General features: G+C 38.6%; 1 protein-coding gene across 1 annotated transcript in view; it reads left to right on the top strand.

Annotated features, from left to right (window-relative positions):
* The window catches only part of ZFP2 (ZFP2 zinc finger protein), a 62,824-nt gene extending 46,034 nt beyond the window's left edge, over positions 1–16,790 (top strand). Inside the window, 2 exon segments of the mRNA XM_024764579.1 lie at positions 13,640–14,660; positions 14,663–16,790. Of these exon segments, the coding sequence (XP_024620347.1) occupies positions 13,640–14,660; positions 14,663–14,728 (1,087 nt within the window). The 3' untranslated portion in view covers positions 14,729–16,790.
* The last annotated feature ends 6,646 nt before the right edge of the window (positions 16,791–23,436 follow it).

Here is a 23,436-nt window from a genome sequence, read left to right as displayed (position 1 = left end):
ATTTTTTAAAACCTTTTGTTACTGATTTTTCACAGGAGCCCAATGAAGTAGGCAGGACTTTATATCCTACAGTAAGTAACTGTTTACTGGAATGTCTAGGATCTAATCTGTTATGGAATTTATATGTCTTAACTCCAAAACTCAGTTATCAAAAAAATCTTTTAACTTACCCCAATAGCATTCTGAATTTGTATGTTCTATTACACCCAAACTAAGGCATTTTTAATATTTCACTCAGTATTATATTATACAAGCAGTGTTATAACAAAAAAAGACAAAGGATGGGAATTAAAAGAAATTAATCCACTGTCCCAGTACTCTGGCCTAATAACATCATTTATTCTTCCATTATTCATCATTGACACTAATTCTTTATTTCACTTCTGAGGGGGGATTGATTGTGAAGATGAAGAGGACTTTTATGCCTAGAAGGGATTTTATAGTCAGGTATGAGTAATGACATGAAAAACCATGAGGTCATGGTTCAGTCCTTCCCAGATGCCTTTCACGATCCTCTGTTCCAGCACCTCTTGTTTCCTGGACACCCTAAGCTGTGAGCTGATTCACGAAGGATGATTAGTGGTCAGCCAGTCAGACATGGAAAGAAATCTTATATTTCCCAATAAATTTTTGGGGTTTTGTGTTGCTGTTGTTGTTGTTTGTTTGGTGGGTTTTTTGTTTGTTTGTTTGTTTTTGGTTTTTGGCTGCACCATGCGGCTTGCGGGATCTTAGTGCCCCAACCTTAGTTCCCCGACCAGGGATTGAACCCAGGCCCACAACAGTGGAAGCACAGAGTCCCAACCACTGTATCACCAGGGAATTCCCCCAGTAAAGTTTTATAGTTGTTTCTTCAATTTCCTATTAAAATTATAGTTCTGTTTTTTAATAGAACTACCTCCTTGTTTTTCAACTGGAAATTGCTGCTGTAAAGAAGTGGTAGTCATTTCCAAATATGTATTCCCCTTGTCACTCTCCAATTCTTATTCTTAAAGTGTTCACTGAATCATTTTTAGTATAGTTTTTTTATTTCTGTTTCACTTCTTAATGACTGGCTAGGACTTGAAAAACCATGTAGAACAATGATAATAGGTTTATCTCTGATTTTTCAAAGGATCGGATCTAGAATTTTTCCATTGTTGCATCAATCACTCTTGGTTTAGAAAGACACTTAATTTTAATAATAGTAAGAAAAAGTCCTTCTGATAGCTTTCTTTTAAAATTTTTCTCTTCCCTGGGCCATGATCTAGTGTAGGCAGGGAGCTGACATTTGAGCCCCTGTGGATCAGCACTGTGCTGGGTGATCTCCAGGGATTTGTTAGCTGCCCCATTTCAACCTTACAACCTGTGAGGCAAATATGATTAACCCCACTACAGAAAACCCAGAAAACTCAACTTCAGGGTGGTTAACTAATATCAATGTATTTAATGTTGCCATTTTGTTGCAAGTCAGGATGAGGGTTAAACCAGTGTGACCCTCGAATGGTGTCATTCCCCCCCACTTCTCCAAAATAGCTTTAATTTTACAGAAATTGTTTACCCAGTAAACCTAAAGAAAATGACCTGATCCCTTAATTTGAGTAGATTGCTAATAACTTTTTACATTTCTTCCTTACTTATTAATCTGTTTAGTTTTTGTGTTATATCGATTGTACATTTGCCCTTTATCTTTAAATTATCTTTTCTTGAGCCATAAAATGTATTCATTTACAACTGTGCATGGTATTCATCTATAATTTTTTTTACATCTTGATCGGAGTATAATTGCTTTACAATGGTGTGCCAGTTTCTGCCTCACAACAAAGTGAATCAGCTATACATATACATATGTTCCCATATCTCTTCCCTCTTGCGTCTCCCTTCCCCCCGACCCCCCCTCTTGCTTGTGATTGGTCTGTTCATATTTTCTATTTCTTCCTGATTCAGTCTTGGCAGGTTGTGCATTTCTAAGAATTTGTCCATTTCTTCCAGGTTCATCTAGAATTTTAACATTTTATATTATATCCTCGTTCTCATTTCCAACTTTATCTGTGTATTTTTCCTCTAAAATTTGTTGAGACTTTTTGTAGAGAACCAGCTCCTATTTCTCTTACATGCTATAATTTTATTTCGACACTTAGCATTATCATTTCCTTTTTTTACTTAAAGCAAATATATTTTGATACTGTAATCCTATCTACAGAACAGAATATGTAACATTTTTGAACAGCCTGAAGAATGGGCAAACACCCTCCATACCCTGCTCTCCAGCTGAAGAAAGAGAACAAAGCTGCATATGTGAAATTCAATGTGTCCCTCCTCATCAGATCTTCCTCCTTTCATACCAGAGAGCCACTAGCTTGAATTTTACATTAGCTCCTGTGCTGCTCTTCTTGCTCTTTACCACATTTATCCATAGCTCTGAGCAATATTGTTTAGCTTTGCACACTTTAAAGTTGATATATATGTATTGTACTATAGATACCTTTCCACAGCTTGCATTTTTTTTAATCCTTGTTGAGATGTGTAGCTCTAGTCATTTTTAACTGCACTCTGATACTCCTTCAATGGCTATACCTTTATTTAACTATTTTCTTGCTGATAGACCTGTAGGTTGTTTCCAGACTTTTTGCTGCCTTTTGAGTGATGCTGACCTGAATATTCTTTTTTTTTTTAATTTATTTATTTAATTTTGGCTGCGTTGGGTTTTCATTGCTGCACATGGGCTTTCTCTAGTGGTGGTGAGTGGGGGCTACTCTTTGTTGTGGTGCATGGGCTTCTAATTGAGGTGGCTTCTCTTGTTGCAGAGCATGGGCTCTAGGCATGCAGGCTTCAGTAATTGTGGCGTGAGGGCTCAGTAGTTGTGGCTCGTGGGCTCTAGAGTGCAGGCTCAGTAGTTGTGGTGCATGGCCTTAGTTTCTCCACAACATGTGGGATCTTCCTGGACCAGGGCTTGAACCTGTGTCCCTTGCATTGGCAGGCGGATTCTTAACCACTGCACCACCAAGGAAGTCCAGACCTGAATATTCTTGTACATACTTCCTTATACACATGGGCCTTGTTTGGCAATTTCTTTAGGTGTATTCATAGGTGTAGAAATAGTGGGTTTAAGAGTATATGCTTCTTCAGGTCTACTACATGGTCCCAGATTGCTGATTAAATTAGTTGATCCAAATTATACTAATAGTTGATGCAGGTTAGTTGATGTTGCTTTGGCAAGTAGCAGGAACTGAACCAAAATTCCTAAGAAATGGTATCTCATTGTGGTTTTAATTTGCACTTCCTTGTTTACTGGTGGACTTGAACATCTTCATATGTTGATTATTTGTGTTCTGTGACATATTCTTATTCTTCATCCATTTTTCTGTTATAGTTTATCTTTTTCTTATTCACTTGTAAGACTTCTATATATAATTAGGAATTGAATACTTTATCAGTTAATATGTGTGCCAGTCTATAGCTTATCTTTTCTCTTTCTTTACTAGCAGAAGTTCGTAATCAGTCTTTGTCTGAATGATCTTTATCTTAGTGCTTTCTGTGTCCTGTTTAAATAATGCTTTCTACCCTTAGCTCCATGAGGGAAGGACTTGGTCACGTTTACTCTTGTATCTTAGCTCACCAGGTCCCATAATGTATTTGTTGAATGAAATCATGAATTTTTTCTAATAATAATTTACTTTTGTCTTTTTTTTTCTGTATAAATCTTATCAGAGGTTTGCCTTTTTAATAAATTTAATAAATAATTTTTGACTTTATTGATTGTTTCTATTTTATCTTTATTTCATTAATTTTTGCTCTTCATTATTTCTTTCCTTTGAATTTTTTGGCGCTTATTCTGTCCTTTTTCTTTATGTTTAGTATTAAATGTCATCACAATAATGCATTTAGTTTAACAAAACTACAATGTTTATTATGAAAACTGATGGCCTCTTATCCCCCCTTATCCCCATTCTCTCCTCTTTAGAAGTAACCATTTTCTCTTCTTTCAGTTGATTATTTGGTACATTTGTTTCCATGTCTTCAAGGAATGTGTTTATATTGCTACCTCTTGACTTTTCAGTTTTAGGCATTATTTACTGAATTCTTTCTATAAAAGTGAGGATTAAACTCACCTCCCCGACTATTCGTCTTACTACCTTTTCCATTCCCTGTCCTTCCAGTAGGGTTATAGTGTACTTAATGGTCAGAGAAATAGTCATTGTTTACATTCTGAAGCACTATTCACAGCTGATCCATGAAGTAAATCCTGGCAACTTTTGCTTTTGCTTTCCTAAGCAATCTTTCCCAGGGTTCATTTAGTTTAATTTAATTTAATTTAATCTCAGACCTTCTCTAGTTGTCTGCATCTCGATTCTCAAGACTTTTAGATCAGAAGTCATTCTGACAATTTCATTTTCCTGGAAAAGTCTCTTCTGGAGCCATCTGACCTGCTCCTTTCTGGAATGGCAGGTGCCTAGCTGTCATCCTCCTGCAAATCTCGTCTTTCCCGGCCTGCACGTCCCACATCATCCTTTTTCTTGGCTTATCTCTTCATTTGCACATGTCTTCCAGTAGCTTCCTAAGAAAGGATGCACAGGAAGAAGTTTTTGGTAACCTAGCAAGTCTGTAAATGTTTTTTTCCTGCCCTAACACTTTCTGGATAGTTTGACTAGATAGGATTCAACACTGGAAATCTTTTTTCTTCAGAATTCTGAAGACATTGCTCTGTTGTTTTCTAGACCTAAGTCTGCTATTGAGAAATCCAAAATCTTCAGGTTCTTCATCACTTGTGACCTGAAAGCTTGCATGATCTCCTCATTTACTCCAGTGTTTCTCAGTGGTGTACCCTGGTGTGCTCCTATACTTGGATCCACTGAGGATTGGTGAGCCTTTCCATCTAAATTTCTGCCCTGTGGATCTTGGACATTTTCTTGCATTTTTTTAATTTCCACCTTCAGTTTTCTCTATTTTCTCTTGATGTACTGTCGCGGCCTCTGTTGTTGCGGAGCACAAGCTCCAGACGCGCAGGCTCAGTAGTTGTGGCTCATGGGCCTAGTTGCTCTGCGGCATGTGGGATCTTCCCAGATCAGTGCTCAAACCCGTGTCCCCTGCTTTGGCAGGCAGATTCTCAACCACTGCAAAACCAGGGAAGCCCTAATTTTATCTTTTTATTAAAATTTCCATCTTTATTTTTTTTGTTCTACTTTTGACAGGTTTCTTCAGTTATGTCTTCCAGTTCATCTACTGAGATTTTTAAAATATTTTTAATCAGCTTCATTAAAGTATAATTTACATGCAATAAAATTCACCATTTTAAGTGTAATATTTGATCAGTTTTGACAAATTTATCACCAAATCAAAGGAATAACATTTTTGTCATCTCTAACCAAAAATGCCTTCTTACCTCTTTGCAATTAATCCCGTCCCCTGGCAACCACAGGTCTGCTTCTGTCACTGTGAGTTTACTTTTCCAGGATTACTTTTCCATTGCCTAAAAATAGTTGTTTCATTTTTCCCCTGGTTTTCTAATTGTTTATGGTGGGAATTCTCTGTTGAGTTTTCAAATTCTGCCATCCTTTTTAATTTCCAAAAACTCTTGTTTTATTTGTAAGCTCTTATTCGTGTTTTACAATTGTAATATCTTACCTCTAAAGGTAATGATTTCCAAAAACACTTTCATCTCCCTTTATAGGCACTGTGTTCTCAAATTTTCTCTTTGATTGTTTTGATATCTCTTTGGTATCTCTTTCTTGTTAGAGGCTTTCCTCAGTTGGGAGAGGGGAACCTTCCAGCTCCTCTGAGTTGAGGAAGGGATCTGAGGGCATAAAGGCATAAACTGACCTTAATCTAAAACTCCTTATTTTATCCACCCCCACTCTCAGATGTACTTGATAGTGCAAAGTCTTGAAACTTTTGATGATTTGGAGGAAATTGTGTCAGTTTCTGGTCCCTCCCTGGGGGTGACCTCTGGACTACATTGTATAGGGTTTGGATCATACTACTTGCATACCTTGTTTGATACCCTAGAGTTATCGATATATAGTTTAAAACCATACTTTTTTTTTTAGTGTGGCCCAATGCAGCTACAGGTACTGCTCCTAATTCAGCCCCCATGAAGTAACCTGGGCCCCAGTGAGAACTGACTCTGAGGGTCCAGTCTTTCCCCATCTCAGTTCATCTTCAGCATCGTGAAACCAGGGTGTGTTTGACCCCCTCTTGATAACACAATTAGATGAGTGTTTTCCTGTAACACAAAACATTAAAAAGCCAATTTTCTCTTATATATAGGTGATACGTTTTATGATCACAATCAAGAAAAGGCTTTAATAAACATAGCTATCTAATAGCTGCTAGAAAAGAAAGCTAGCAATTGGTTGTTTTTATTGAGCCAAATTATTATTTTTGAAAGCCACTCCCAGATTTTTTAAACTTTTATTGAAGTAATACTAACACAGGAAAATACATAAATTATAAGTGTACAGATTTTTACAGTATAAATACATCTGTATAACCAGCACCTATATGAGGAAATAAAATGTTCCTAGAACACCAGATATCCCCTCCCATCCCCTCTGTTTCTTTTGTCCTGGAGATAATTTCTACCCTGACCATAGCTTTGTTTTGCCTATTTTAAAACTTTTTATAAATGGAATCATATGTGTCTACTCTTTTGTGTCTGGCTTCTTTGGTTTCACAGTGTATTTGAGATTCATCCACGTTGTCTTATGTAGCAATAGTTGGTTCATTCTCATTGAAGTATATTTCACTCTGTAAACCTACCACTATTTATACATTCTACTGTTGCTAGATATTTGGTATATTTCTGACTTGGAGCTATTATCAGTAATACTGGAACTATTATGAACATTCTTGTACATCTTTTAGAGAATGTACGTTATACATTTCTCTTGAGCATATAGCTAGGAGTACTATGTTCATGAGTAGGCAAGCTTTTTTTTTTAATTTATTTTTTTTGGCTGCGTTGGGTCTTAGTTGCAGTGCACGGACTTCTCTCTAGTTGTGGTATGAAGGTTTTCTCTTCTCTAGTTGTGGCGCACAGGCTCCAGGGCACGTGGGCTCTGTAATTGTGGTGTGGGCTCCATAGTTTGCAGCATGCAGGTTCTCTAGTTGAGGGATGTGAGCTCAGTAATTGTGGCTTGTGGGCTTAGTTACCCCGCAGCATGTGGGATCTTAGTTCCCTGACCAGGGATCGAACCTGTGTCCCGTGCATTGTAAGGTGGATTCTTTACCACTGGACCACCAGGGAAGTCCCTGCAAGCTTTAATAGACACCGCCAAATAGTTTTTTTAAGTGGTTATACCAGTTTATACTCCAACCAGCAGGATACGAGGGTTCCATGTCCTCTTATATACTTAGTATTGTCATTAAAAGTTTGTTTTTCACCATTCTAGAGGATATATGGAGTATCTCATTGTATCTTAACTTATGACTAATGAAGTTGATCATCTTTTTATTTTTTTATTGATCATTTAAATATCCTCTTTTGTAAAGTATCTATAAGTCTCTCCCCTATTTTCTATTTAGTTGTCTAATCTTTCCTTATTGATATATTTTAGGGTTGTACATTTGGGATTTGATCCTCTGTCATATAGATACATAATGCATTATAAATATTATTTCACACTTCGAATAATGGTGTTATTTGGTAAACAGAAGTTCTAAATTTTTAGGATAGTCCAATTAATTGGGGGTTTTCTTAAAGTTAATGCTTTTTGTGTCCTACTTAAGACATTTAATGCCATGAAGATCTTCTTTGTTTTCCTTTATTCTTTTGTTTTTCATATTTAGGTCTACAGTCCACATGGAAGATTTATTTTCATTATTTTCCATAAAGGTATTCAGTTGACCCAGGATCATTTACTGAAAAGACTATCTTTTCCCCCATTGTACTGCAGTGTACCTTTGTCATACATATGGGGACTGCATGGGCATAGGTCTGATCCTGGGTCTATAATCTGTTCCGCTGGCCTGTTTGTATACAGACTGGACTTCCTTAAATGTTCAGAAGAATTCACTAGTGAAGCCATCTCTGCTTGGAAATTTCTTTGTGAGAAGGTATTAAATGGAAGATTCAATTTATTTATTAGATGTAGGACCATTCAGATATTCTGTTTCTTCTTGCATCTGTTTTGATACACTATACCTTCCTAGAATTTAGTCTTTTAGTTTATTGGCATAAAGTTTCCTCATTATGCTATTATCTTATAAATCATTCTTGATAGTGGTAATATGTGCCTCCTCTCTTTCTCCATTAGTCTTGATAGAGGTCTATCAATTTTTTATTAAGTTATCGATTTCTGTTATTTTTATTATTTCTTTCCTTCTCCTTTGTATTTAATTTGCTATTTTTCTGATTTCTTGAGATTGATAATTGATACAGATAGATAGATGTACATTTCCTTCTAACCATGCTGTAGCTGCATTTTGTAAGTTTCATTTCATGGTTCTATTATCATTAAGTTTAAAATATTTTCTAATTTTCTTTTGATTTCTTCTTTGCTTTATCAGTTATTTAGAAATGTATGGACTAGTTTTAAAATATATGGATTTTCTAACCGTCTTTTTGGTATTTTGTTATTCACTTCTGGCATAATTCCACTGAGTTCAGAGTACACATTCTGAATGACCTCTGTCCTGTGAAATGTGTTCATACTCCTTCACATCCCAGTATATGTTCAGTTTTGGTAAATGTTCTATATGCACTTAAATATGTATATTCTGTCATTGTTGGATATAGTGTTATAAGTATATCATTTAGATCAAGTTTGTTTATCTTGTTATTCAGATCCCCTATTCTTAATGGTTTGATTTGTGAGTTATTGAGAATGGTATGTAAACATATCTCACTATCATTGTTAAGGTTTCTCTATTTTTCCTTTTTATTTTCTCAATTTTTACTTTATACAGTTTGAAGTTATATTATGTGAAAATGTAGATTTGTTGTCTTTTCCTAGATAATTGAACCTTTTGTCAATATGAACTATCTTAAAGCCTGTTTTCTCTAATATTATGAGATTTGTCTGATATTAGTATAGGTATACCAGCTTTCTTGTGGTTAGTGCTTGCTTGATAAATCCTTTTCCATTCTTTTCTTTCCTTTTAATTCTGGATCTATATTTTTGATATTTCTCTCCTGAGTGCCACATAGTTGGATTTTATTTTTTTAATCCAGCCTCACAACCTTAGTTTTTTATTTGTTTGTTTGTTTGTTTGTTTGTTTTTGCAGTACATGGGCCTCTCACTGTTGTGGCCTCTCCTGTTGCGGAGCACAGGCTCCGGACGCGCAGGCTCAGTGGCCATGGCTCACGGGCCTAGCTGCTCCGCGGCATGTGGGATCTTCCCGGACCGGGGCATGAATCCGTGTCCCCTGCATCGGCAGGCGGACTCTCAACCATTGCACCACCAGGGAAGCCCAACCTTAGTTTTTTAATAGGAGAATTTAGACCAATTACTAATATGTATAGGATTGGACGTCTGCTATTTCATTATTTAATTTTAATTTTACTCACCTGCTTTAAGTCCATTTTTTTCTTGTCTTCTTTTGAATCAACTATTTTTATTGTTCCATATTCCAATGAGCTTGTACCTTCTTTAACTAGTCTTAAAGACTGTATGAGCTTGTATCTTCTTTAACCAGTCTTTTATTGGTAAGTCTAATAAGTAAAACCAGCTTATTACTATCCAAAATAAATAATTCCCAGGCAATGCTAATAGCTTAAAACAATACTATTTTCTTTCTTTCATGTCTTGTGGTATTTTTGCTATGTATTTTAATTATGTATATATTTTCAACCTCTCAAGACATTATAATTATTGTTTTGTGCAATAATATTTTTATTTACTCTTTCCATTGCCTTTTCTTACTTTTACACCTGGGATTATCTTTCTTCTGCCTGGAACACTCCTTTTATTTTTTTTTTTTTAATATGGGCCTGCTGGTGACACAATCCCTGTTTCTATTTGTACAGAAATATCCATTTCATATTTACCTTTTTGGGACATTTTGTTTCTATTGAGTTCTAGTTTAGCAATTATGTTCTTTCAGCACTTCAGATGCTATTTCATTGTCTTCTCTTTTTTTTTTAGACAATTACAGAGCTATTTTTTAAAATTTATTTAATTTATTTTTGTCTGTGTTGGGTCTTCATTGCTGCATGCAGGCTTTCTCTTGTTGTGGTGAGCAGGGGCTACTCTTTGTTACGGTGCGTGGGCTTCTCGTTGCCGTGACTTCTCATTTTGCAGAGCACAGGTTCAAGGTGTGTGGGCTTCAGTAGGTGTGGCATGAGGGCTCAGTAGTTGTGGTTCATGGGCTGTATAGTGCAGGCTCAGTAGTCGTGGTACACAGGCTTAGTTGCTCCACGGCATGTGGGATCTTCCCAGACCAGGTCTTGAACCCATGTACCCTGCATTGACAGGCAGATTCCTAACCACTGTGCTATCAGGGAAGTTCCTATTTCATTGTCTTCTGTTTTCCCTTGTTTTTGGTTGAAAAGAGAGCTATCAGTTTTATTTTTTTCTCTTTTAAAGGTAATATATTTTTCCTCTCAAGGAAATTTCAAATTAGTCTTATGTTTTCAGTAGTTTGACTATGGTGTACCTAGGTGGATTTTCTCTGAATTTATCCTGCTTGCAGTCTGTTGTGCTTCTCAAATTCATTTTTCAACATTTTTTTTAAAAAAGTAGTGTTTTTTGCCCCATTCTTTTCCTCCTCCCATTCCAGAACTCCAGTCACATATGTGTTAATAAATGTTTTCACCATGTCTTATATGCCTTTTAAAATTTTTTCCTCCAGGTTTTACCATGGATATTTTCTGCCTATGTATTTTTTTTTTAGTTCACTATTCCTCTCTTCTGCTATGTCCGATATACTGTTTCTTAAAATATTTATTCATTTTATTTATTTATTAAAAAAATTTTTTTTCTCTGTGTCGGGTCTTTGTTGTGACATGCAGGATCTTCTTGTTGCAGTGCAGAGGCTCTTCGCTGTGGCACGTGGGCTTCTCTCTAGTTGTGGCGTGCGTGTTTTTTCTCTCTCTAGTTGTGACACTTGGGCTCCAGAGCACATGGGCTCTGTAGTTTGTGACACACGGGCTCTCTAGTTGAGGCGCACAGGCTCAGTAGTTGTGGCACACAGGCTTAGTTGCTCCGTGGCATGTGGGATCTTAGTTCCCTGACCAGGGATCGAACCCCTGTCCCCTGCATTGGAAGGCAGATTCTTTACCACTGGATGATCAGGGAAGTCCCAGTGTCCAATATACTGTTAAAGCTATCTATTGAGTTCTTAATTTCAGTTATATTTTTCAGTTCTAGAATTTTCATTTGATTTTTTGGTTCCAATTCTCTGTTAAAGTTCTCATTCTTATCTGTTTTATTGAACATGTAGTCACACTTATTTCAAACCCCATGTCTGATAATTTTGGTATCTGAGTTCTGAGGGTCTTTCTCTATTGTCTGTTTTTTCTCTTGATTCAATAATTTCTTAGTACTCCTGGTACTTTTTGACTGAATCCTTGACATCATGTGTGAAAGAGTGAATATGCTCTGGATGAGGTTATGTTCCTCCAGAGAAGATTTTCCTTCCCTCTGGTAGACAGCTGGAGTACAAGCAAACCACCCTAATCCATCCACCCAGGTACTCATTAGCTGGAGATTGGGTTGAATGTTTATGAAGCTTTACCTATCTCTTGTTTGCCCTTGCTGTTAGGTTGTAGCCCTCCAGGAGTCCCAACCAAGAGCTTTACATGTTTACTCTGACCACTGTTCACCCCATAGCCCCCCAGAAGGTCCTGAACGCCAGTTTTTGGTTCAACAGTACTCTAAGACTATAGAGAATTCTGAATTTCTGCTTAGCTTAGTCTCTTGCCCTGAGAAGTTTAAGAATTCAGCAAATTCTCTGACGAAAAAAAACACTGTTAGAATCACCTCTATATTTCCCTTCTATCCCAAATATTAGACTATCAAGTTGGCCTCAAGTGATATCTGATGCCTTTAGACAGATTTTTTTTTTTCAATTCAGATTTTTCGGGTGTTTTTTGCAAGAATCTGGTCTTCCACAGGCTACTTTGTCAGGTCCAGAAGCGAAAGTCAGTTCTTAAGATTTTGAGATTTGGCAAAACTGGTGTTTAACTTTAAACATTCTTTGTTTTGAGCAAGGATATATTATTCTAAGCTCACAAGGATTTTAGCCTTAAAGTGCACCTGTTTAACTTTCTTTTCCAGGTAAGTACAAGGAGTTTTATTATTATTATTATTATAGCTCTTTATAGATTTTCTGGAGTGAGTAGGAGAAAAAAGCATTGAGGGAGGCTTGTTCTTGATAGGCTTTCCCAGGAATCTTTGCATCATCTGTGTTAGTATCAAGTCCTTATCATTGCATTTCTTAGTACAAAGTCTTAAATAGACTTAACACAAAAGACAGATATTCACAAATACGTACAGAAAACTAGTATGCATTCAGAACTCTACTTGTTAATATCAGGATACCCATGAGACCAAGTGAGACTGTTGTTGAGTAAGTGTGGAATTTGTTTTTTGGGAGAGGAATCATTTTGTCAGACAATTCATGGGACCTTGGCCCAGATCCCAGTAGCAGAGTCCCATTTCTAATGACTATTATACTCCTTTCCCCAAATTCAGGGCCTTGCCTCCAAGACATACTGGATATATCCTGGCAGATTTGCTGCTTTGTTCCTAATTTTTTATGCTCACATATACATCCTCATGGTACATTTTCCTTATATCGATGTCACATTATTCATATAGGTTTGAAGATGTTGCTTCCTCACTGGTAGCAGGAGGTTCTAACTTTATTAGTAGGTATCAGTGTTTCACAGGCTCTATAGTAGCCTAAATTTTATTTTCCATCTGAATGCTAAAATGTGTCTATAAAACATAAATGCTGGTTTTAGTAGTTACTCCAAAGCTGAACTTTTTTTCTACCAAGTGTTGACCTCTAGTTTCAATGGTTTCTTAAGGTCACATCTAGGTTATTTTAAAGACCATATCACTAAAACAGATAAGGTACATTTTTTTCTTATCTGTTAGCATAGTGTGGTCTTACAGGTGTTTTTGAGGCTTCAAAATTCAAGAAACTTCTCTGTAATCACAAAGAAAATAAATATTGTACTCAGGATCCCAGCTCAGGCCTGTGACTTCTGAATGCCAGCTCCAAGCTCTCCTGCTTCATACATTGTATAGTTGTCAACCCCTTCCTGCCATGTCCTCTGTTCACCTCTTCGCCCTTTTCCTGTTTTATCTTCACTTCAAGAAATCTTCAAAATTACAACCTCTCTGTTAGCATTATAAACAAGGTCACGTTCTTATCCCAACTAGATGTTTTACTAGGATAAAACAGACATTTGAATTTTTGATGTCTTTCAGATTGGATGACTACACCTGTGAGTAAGAAATCAACTCTCAAGGCAGATATTCCTGAAGGAGAATTGGGTCAGTGGATGATAAAGGAAAAATTCACTAAAGATACTCACTGGAAATATGATACACTGTTGGAATGGCAGCATGGAAGCCAGGAGATAAAGTTGCAGCAAGTGATGCTTGCTCATGAGAAAACTTCATCTGTGGTTGGTGACCAGAAATGTGATGAATCTGGGAAGCACTGCACCATGAGCTCATCCTTTGCTCAGAGTCAGGGATTTCAATCTAGCAAAAAAGCCTTTGAGTGTAATGAGTGTGGAAAAGTCTTCACTAAGAGTTCAACCCTCAATAAACATCAGAAGATTCATACTGAAAAACTTAATGCAAATCGGAAAATTCTTATTAAAGAGAAGCGATATGAATGTAGAGAATGTGGGAAAGCCTTTCACCAGAGCACACACCTCATCCATCACCAAAGAATTCACACTGGTGAGAAGCCGTATGAATGTAAGGAATGTGGCAAGGCCTTCTCAGTGAGCTCCTCACTTACTTATCATCAGAAAATTCATACTGGAGAGAAGCCTTTTGAATGCAACTTATGTGGAAAAGCTTTTATCCGAAACATACACCTTGCCCACCATCATAGAATACATACTGGAGAGAAACCTTTTAAATGTAACATATGTGACAAAGCCTTTGTGTGCAGGGCACATCTTACCAAACACCAGAATATTCATAGTGGAGAGAAACCCTATAAATGTAATGAATGTGGGAAGGCCTTCAATCAGAGTACAAGTTTTCTTCAGCATCAGAGAATTCACACTGGGGAGAAGCCTTTTGAATGTAATGAATGTGGGAAGGCTTTCAGGGTGAACTCTTCCCTTACTGAACATCAAAGAATTCATACTGGAGAGAAACCTTATAAGTGTAACGAATGTGGGAAAGCTTTCAGGGATAATTCATCCTTTGCTCGACATCGGAAAATTCATACTGGAGAGAAACCTTACAGATGTGGTTTGTGTGAGAAAGCCTTCAGGGACCAATCAGCCCTAGCCCAGCATCAGAGAATTCATACTGGGGAGAAACCTTATGCATGTAATATATGTGAGAAAGCATTCAGTGACCATTCAGCCCTCACTCAACATAAGAGAATTCATACTAGAGAAAAACCTTATAAATGTAAAATCTGTGGGAAAGCCTTTATCCGAAGTACACACCTGACTCAACATCAGAGGATTCACACGGGAGAGAAACCCTATAAATGTAATAAATGTGGGAAAGCTTTCAACCAGACTGCAAACCTCATTCAGCATCAGAGACATCATATTGGAGAAAAGTGATATGGAAGAGCTTTGAGACTAAGTGTATTAATTATTGAATGCAAGAGAATTTCCATTCTACAGAATAACCATGAAAGCTTACATGAAGATAGTCATTTTATTTACTGAGAGTCAAGGTTCACAGTAGTGTGGGTTTTGAGAACTTAAGAATGTCAAACACTCATAATTCAGAACTGCCTCAGTTGAATAGTCTGAATTACCAAGTATCAGAACCAACATGGACCTTCATTAACAACATAGAAATTAGTTGACCATTAAGATAAATTATAAAATTGTAAAAATTGAGAAGCACGGGAACAAAAAAGTAAGAAAATGGTCTATAAGTATTTTACTGTACTTGATTCTCTTATATAGGAGGGTTTCTACCTTTAAGGGAACCCTTTGTTTTCCTCACCCCCACTGTTTACACCCAGTGTAAAGAAAGTGCAGTCACCTGTGCATTGGCCCAGGAGTTACTTAAATTATGCTTCCCACCCTCTGCTTCAAACCAACTTTTGTCAGATTTCCCTGGTTCGTGTGTCCACTGGCTTCTTACCTGTATTCTTCTCCTGGGACAATTCATTTGAACTGTGTGTCCCTTTTTGATTTAGCAACTCCTAACTGATAACATCACATCAGTTACTACCACCCAGTTTGCCCTTGAAGACTGTGGTTATCTGACCTCACACACAGTCCATGATTCTGGATGTTGTTCCAAACCCAGCTTTCAGAACTCAGGACCCCTATCTGGAAGGCAGAGGTTGATAAAAATTCCTGAGTAACCCAGGTCCTCTGGGCTTCAGTTTGACTCTGACCCTTGGATAATCCCTAAAGTAGGGGCTTAATCTGTGCATACATTCCCCCCGCCAGTTGTTCTGCACTGTAGTTACGCTACACACGGCAGTCAGGGGCATGCTCAGCTTCCGGTGTGATGATCCCAGCCACCTAGAGATGTTCTGGGCACTGCTACTTCTATGACTTGCCATTTCCTGATGTGCATCTGACAAGGGAGGTTAGAGTCTCAAGGGAGTTGTCAAAAGGCTTTCACCCACTTTTTCCCTTGGCTGGGCAATCCTCTGTGTCCACTGCATTAGTGTATATTTGTTACTCCCAGAATATTGAACTGCTGCATCCTGGTTCTTGCCCTGCTTTGTCTACTTTTCTGAAGGTATCAACTCTGTTCACAGAAAACACAGAGAGCTTTGAATTTCTGATTTTGCATTTGGAAGTGGCCATTTCGTGTCCTCCACCTGGGTATTCCACCACTTAAAGGTTACCCCGTTCTGACAGTGGTGAGCAGCGTGTTGAGTAGTCAACAGCACCATGACATTCTCTGGCAGGGGCAGTGTCCATGCCCAGAAGTCTTAATAATACTCTAGTCCTGCAGGTACAGTTCCTTCACTATCTTTAATTCTTCAGTGCTGTCAGTAGAGGTCACAGATAAAATAACATCTGTGTCCCTTCACACACAGCCTCTGGGGGCACCTCCCCTTCCCCACCACAAAGAATGCGGAGCCTGCACTACTGCAGACTGGAGCATACTACAGCATGAAGGTGGAAGAGCAAGTCAACTGTTGTCTGGGAAGCAGTGTGACAGGTTCCTGGTCTGTGGAAGTGCTCTCTATCAATTTGGGGAACTGCCGGCCCCTACGAATGCTGCACCTCAGCTCCAAGTTACAGGAGAGGATAGTCTGTCATGGTGGAATCAGGACTTCAGGTTGAACATGGACTTGGAAGCTTCCAGCAACTTTAAATACCCAAGTTCTCTAAATTCAGCTCCCACCTAATAAAGGCCACCGGTGTGGGTAGGCATCTCCTGTTAGATCAGCAACTCATCCTTTCTTCCCTATTGAGCTTCAGGTGAAGCAGCATTTCAAGAGGTTGCTTGAAACTCTCCATGCCCTGGGCCCACACATGTTCATCTGCAGCCTTACATGGCTGGCAACTCCAGATTCCACAATAAACTTGGAAAGCTGCTCACTGCTACAGAGATCTGCCTTCAGTACTATCCCTATGGCCCGCCTTGTCCTCACTATTACCTCCTTGCCTTGAATCCCTCACAAGGAACATACTTCTCAGCTAACTTTGTTGTTCCTTTTTTTTTCTGTATGCAGGCCTCTCACTGTTGTAGCTTCTCCCGTTGTGGAGCACATGCTCCAGACGCACAGGCTCAGCGGCCATGGCTCACAGGCCCAGCCGCTCTGCGGCATGTGGGATCTTCCCAGACCGGGGCACGAACCCATGTCCCCTGCATCGGCAGGCGGGACTCTCAACCACTGCGCCACCAGGGAAGCCCATTCCTTTTGTTTTTAATGAGAGCTGCTGCCCCTTGGAATGTGCTTGCATTTGGGCTAAGGCCAAGACCTTCTGCCACTCATCCCAGTGGCAGCTCCAGCAGCTGTGCTTCCACCAGCATTAGTGCAGTGTGAAGGCCCTCCATATGATTACAGTCCACTTTCCCTGAGCCCACCACTGTCAGACTTGGGTCTTCATGAAATTAGACCTCTGAGATGCCTCTGAGCTGCCCCCTGGCTGGGGAGGCAAAAAGTAAATGGCCTATTAGAAATGCCTGAGTCAACTTGGATATATTTATGATAGTACTGTTCATCTGACCAGACCATTAGCATTGGCTTTATTACATTATGCCATATGATTAACACCTTATGGTATGACCACCTCAACTAAGTGAGCCAAAATTTGCCTGGATGCTATTTCATACTTTTTAAATCTGAAGTAGGTTCTCCACACTGACAGTCTGACCTTTGGCTTAACCCCCCAAAAGTGCGTTTTTGAGAACTCTGAGTTAAAGTCCTTCAGCCACCTTTTCTTCTGCCAGCTGATCTGCATGGTATTAGACAAGAATTGAGCAATTATTTATTTTTTTAAATTTCTTTAACATACTTTATCTCATAGTATTTTTCGTGAATACCTTGTTATAGAAAAAGTCTAAAGTAATGTAGATAATATTAAGCTTATATTGGTGAATTAGTTTATAAAAAATATATTCGTATGAATTGTCTTATCTGTGCCTAACAAGAGTTGAGCAATTATTGACAGGGACTTTTCTCTACCCCAACCTCCTAGGAGGAGCAGTTCATTCTGCACCCCGCTTTTCTAGTTTTACTGATAGACACCATGACAGAAGATGAGGACCACTGTTTGGGACACTCCGGGGTTAGATGTGCCATGCTTAGCACATCCAGCACATCCCCCACTACTCCCTACTGGCACAAACACTTCCCAGCACACCCACGACTATGCCATCTCAAGATAACGGGTCTGGGGCTTCCCTGGTGGTGCAGTGGTTAAGAATCCACCTGCCAATGCAGGGGACATGCATTCGAGCCCTGATCCAGGAAGATCCCACATGCCACAGAGAAACTAAGCCCGTGTGCCACAACTACTGAGCCTGAGCTCTAGAGCCTGTGAACCACAACTGCTGAGCCCGTGTGCCACAACTACTGAGTCTGCACACCTAGAACCATGCTCTGCAACAAGAGAAGCCACCGCAATGAGCCCGTGCACTGCAAGGAAGAGTAGCCCCTGCTCGCTGCAACTAGAGAAAGCCTGCACAGCAATGAAGAACCAACGCAGCCAAAAATAAATAAATGTTTTTAAAAAGTGGGGCGTGTGGGTAGAGAGAGTTGGGAACCATGTGAGCAAGATGAGATTGGATGGGAAGAGGAGAGACCACACAGCTGGACCAGCCTGTGCGATGAGCTTTGGCAGTTTAACACAAAGGAAGCTACTGCCAGGTTTTAGCTTTTGCATTTCAAACTTCTAAGCTACAGAGAGTTCCCACTGATATATAAATTTTACTAGAGCATAAAAGATTGTAAATTTTTCTGATTTTTTTCTTTCCCAATTAATTTCCCTTGTAATGAATAAGAAATTCCAAAGTTGGAAAAACTATTTAACCACCTAAAGTTCAATTGCTAATTTATTTCAGCAATATACCTTAACCAACGTACAGGGTTGCTCTCTGACACAACCCTGATTATTACCTGATGTTATTTTATAATTTCTAGCTCTTAGATACAAAAAATAAAGAATTATAAATATATTTTCAGGCAGGCATATGCCAGATTCCCCCTGGTAAGTTGCCCCAGGCTCCTGACCAATTTTCTGGTTTGCTCCAGTCCATCTTCCACTCCAGCAACCAGTGATGTGTCCACCCTGTAGATGGTGAGGTCTCACCTGCTTAAAAGCAAGGCCTTCAAGACCCTTCACAACCAGATCCATGTAGACCCTCCAGCCTCATCTCCCTACCTTACCCTGCAAAAATGGAACTGCCAGTAGCTCCTGGCATGCCAGATTGGGTTATCATCATCTCTTTGTCTAGTTCCCCAAGAAGGCTGTGAGCTAATGTTAAGAACTTGGCCCAGAACCCAACTCAAATTGAGCACATAGTGGTGTCAACAGATATGTGTTAAATTAGTAAACAGGTGATCCTCACTATTTCCAACAAATAATTTGCTGAGGCCTGTATGGTTTATGACATATCTCTTTAAAGTAAAATGCCTTCAGTTGGCTTATGGGTTATAAAATGCACTTCTATTCCCAGGGCTACATTATAAGGGAAAATTCTGTACTTAGCCAGCTACCCTGTGTATAAATGTTGGGGAGGAGAAAGGAAGTGGGAGGAGTGGCTGCGTTATCCTCTGAGTGTTATTCAGTAGATATATCACTGTTTTTAAAGTGATTTAATGTGGTTTCTTTTTTTCCTTTTTGATAGCACATGGTACAAATTCAAAACTTGTACAGTGAAAAGCAACTGCCTCTCTCCCATTCCTCCACCTTCCCAGTTTCTCTCCCCAGAGGCAACAGCAGTTACCAGATTCTATGTGTCCTTCCAGAGATAGTCTATACATATACAGCCCCCCAATTTTTTTTTTTTTTTTGCGGTACACGGGCCTCTCACTGTTGTGGCCTCTCCTGTTGTGGAGCACAGGCTCCGGAGGCCCAGGCTCAGCGGCCATGCCCCATGGCCCCAGCCACTCCACGGCATGTGGGATCTTCCCGGACTGGGGCACGAAGCCGTGTCCCCTGAATCGGCAGGCGGACTCTCAACCACTGCGCCACCAGGGAAGCACCCCCCAACTTTTTTATAACGCAGATACTAGATATGTTGTCCTGCGTTTTGCTTTTATTTAACAACATATTTCAAAGATGTTTTCGTTGTAGTACATATAGAACTTCCTCATTCTTTCCGGTGGCTGCAAAATATTCCATTGCTTGTGATAAAGGAAATATTCACATATTGAAGTATGGGGAAGTCATTCTGGCTTATACATGTGTTAACTTGAATTTGATGCTAACTAAAACAGCCTGTTTGTGGCCTATCAAACATACATTGTACATCTGCTTTAATTATTAAAGAAAAGGACACATTGACCAAAAGTAATGTCCATATTAAAAATAAAGATTAAATGCCTCCCTTCCTGGGACACCAATCCTGTTACTCCTTCTATGATAAGGCCGGTTCCCAGGTGCCAAGGCCATACTGACTTACTGTGTATGTGCTGATCTGTTTTTTGAAAACTTGAAGGAATGTATCCCTGACTTGTTTAATGTTCTTTGTTCTAACAAGATATAAAACTGTGCTGAAAGCCATGCTTCTCCGGAGCAGTTCCTCAGAGTTATCTGAGAGGCTGTCTTCTGGGCTATGGTCCTCAGTTTGGCTCAAATAAAACTGTTTTCTATTCCTATTATAGATTATTTATTGGCTGGCCTCATCAACACATGGATGCACCATAATACACTTAAATCAGTGCTCCCAACTGAGGTGCAGTGAGGTTGTTTTCAATCTTTCATTATTTCAAACAATGCTGCAATTAATGTTCTTAGATATGTGCCATTTCATGCAAGTATTTCTGGTGGAAAAACTCCCTGAAGTGAGCTGCTAGGTTCAAAGGGTGTGCGCATTTTTAAATTTAGCAAAACAGTGCCATCTAGCCCCCCTTAGAGGCTGTACTGTGTGTATTCCACGGGCCATGGGAGGTGGGGGCCATGCCCCACAACTTGCCAGCACAGAACAATAGCTAACTCTTTGATCTTTGCCAATCTGATAAAAAGGGTGTCTTAAGGTGGGTTTTTGTTCCAGCTTGATTGAGATATAATCAATATACAGCATTCTGTAAGTTTAAGGTGTACGATGCGATGATTTTTTTGTTGGTGGTGTATAATTTCTTCACAATATTGTGTTAGTTTCTGCTGTACAGTGAAGTGAATCAGCTATGTGTATACCTATAACCCCTCCGTCTTGGACCTCCCTCCTACCCCACCCCCAATCCCACCCATCTAGGTCATCACAGAGCACTGAACTGAGCTTCCGGTGCTTTATATCATGTTCCCACTAGCTATTTTACGCAGGGTAGTGTATATATGTCAATCTTAATCTCCCAATTCCCCCCACCCTCCCCTTCCCATCCTGTGTCCACATGTCCATTCTCTACTTCTACATCTCTATTCCTGCCCTGCAAATAGGTTCATCTGTACCATTTTTCTAGATTCCACATATATATGCATTAATATACGATATTTGTTTTTCTCTTTCTGGCTTACTTCACTCTGTATGACAGACTCTAGGTCCATCCACATCTCTACAAATGACTCAATTTCGTTCCTTTTTATGGCCGAGTAATATTCCATTGTATATATGTACCACATCTTCTTTATCCATTCATCTGTCATTGGACATTTAGGTTGTTTCCATGTCATGGCTATTGTAAATAGTGCTGCAATGAACATTGGGGTACATGTGTCCATTTGAATTATGGTTTTCTCAGGGTATATGCACAGTAGTGGGATTGCTGAGTTATATGGTAGTTCTATTTTTAGTTTTTTAAGGAACCTTCATACTGTTCTCCATAGTGGCTGTATCAATTTACATTCCCATCAACAGAGCAAAAGGGTTCCCTTTTCTCCACACCCTCTCCAACATTTTTTGTTTGTAGATTTTTTTAATGATGGCCATTCTGACCAGTGTGAGGTGATACCTCATTGTAGTTTTTATTTGCATTTCTCTAATAATTAGTGAAGTTGAGCATCTTCTCATGTGCCTCTTGTCTATCTGTACCAATGGCATTCTTCACAGAATTAGAACAAAAATTTTTGTTCTTATTTTCTAATTCCATACAATTTGTATGGAAACACAAAAGACCCTGAGTAGCCAAAGCAATCTTGAGAAAGAAAAATGAAGCTGGAGGAATCAGGCTCCCTGACTTCAAACTATACTACAAAGCTACAGTAATCAAGACAGTATTGTACTGGCACAAAAACAGAAATACAGATCAATGGTGCAGGACAGAAAGCCCAGAGATAAACCCACACACATATGGTCACCTAATTTATGACAAAGGAGGCAAGAATATACAATGGAGAAAAGACAGCCTCTTCAATAAGTAGTGTTGGGAAAACTAGACAGCTACATGTTAAAGAATGAAATTAGAACTCTCCCTAACACCATACACAAAAATAAACTCAGAATGGATTAAAGACCTAAATGTAAGACCAGACACTATAAAAACTCTTAGAGGAAAATCACTCTTTGACATAAACCAGAGCAAGATCTTTTTCGACCCACTTCTTAGAGTAATTAAAATAAAAATAAACAAATGGGACCTAATCAAGCTTAAAAGCTTTTGCACAGCAAAGGAAACTATAAACAAGACAAAAAAACAACCCTCAGAATAGGAGAAAATATTTGCAAATGAAGCAATGGAAAAAGAATTAATCTCCAAAATATACAAACAGCTCATGTAGCTCAATATCAAAAAAAAACCCCAAACAACTCAATTAAAAAATGGGCAGAAGACCTAAATAGACATTTCACCAAAGAAGACATACAGATGGCCAAAAGGCACAATGTGATGATTTGATACACATATATACTGCAAAATGTTTACCACAATAAGGTTAGTTAACACAGCATTCACCTCACATAATTACCGTGTTGTTCTCATTGTATGGTGAGAACATTACAGCTCTACTCTCAGCAACTTTCAAGTGTAAAATGCAGTATTGTTCACTCATTCACCATGCTGAACATTAGATCCTGGCACTTACTCATAACTGAGAGTGCAGTTGTCTTACTATGAATTAGATTGGGCATCAATTTCATGTGCTTAAGAGCCACTGTATATCTCATTCTAGGTTTGTTGGTTTCTAGAAATCAATTTGTAGGTTCTCTTCCATAACAAGGCAATTAGCCCATTGTCATGAGTTGCAAATGTATTTTATAGTTTTGTTTTTGGTCTTTTAACTTTGTACATAATGGTGTTTTTATTTGTTACAAAGCTTTATTTTTAAACAAAATTGATTAATTTTTTCTTTCATGGCTTCTGAGTTTTAAATCACAGGTAAAACGTACTTATCCACACCAACATTACTTTTTAAATTGTCCACTGTTTTCCAGTTTTATTTTTTACTTTAAAATCTTTGAGCCCTTGAAATAATTTTGGTGTAAGATGTGAGACTATAGGACAAATTTAAATTTTTTTCAAGATGGCTATCCAGATGTCATAACATTGTTTATTAATTAAGCCATATTTCCCCCCACTGATTTAAGATGTCATCTTTATCTTTTACCACATTTCACACATATTTTGGTCTTTTTGGACCATTCTGTCCCATTGGTCTATGATCTATGAAGCAGTACTTTGAATTATTATAGCTTGATATATATGTGTGTATATATGTATATATGTTTATATAGATTGACCTTAAAATACAGACAATAAAATTTGTGTATTTCTGAAGTAATCTA

The sequence above is a fragment of the Neophocaena asiaeorientalis genome, unplaced genomic scaffold (genome assembly GCF_003031525.2).
Source record: "Neophocaena asiaeorientalis asiaeorientalis breed wild unplaced genomic scaffold, Neophocaena_asiaeorientalis_V1.1 scaffold241, whole genome shotgun sequence".
In the NCBI taxonomy this organism is placed as follows: Eukaryota; Metazoa; Chordata; class Mammalia; order Artiodactyla; family Phocoenidae; genus Neophocaena; species Neophocaena asiaeorientalis.
Note: the sequence above shows the minus strand (reverse complement) of the source record. Positions and strands in the feature narration are given on the sequence as shown.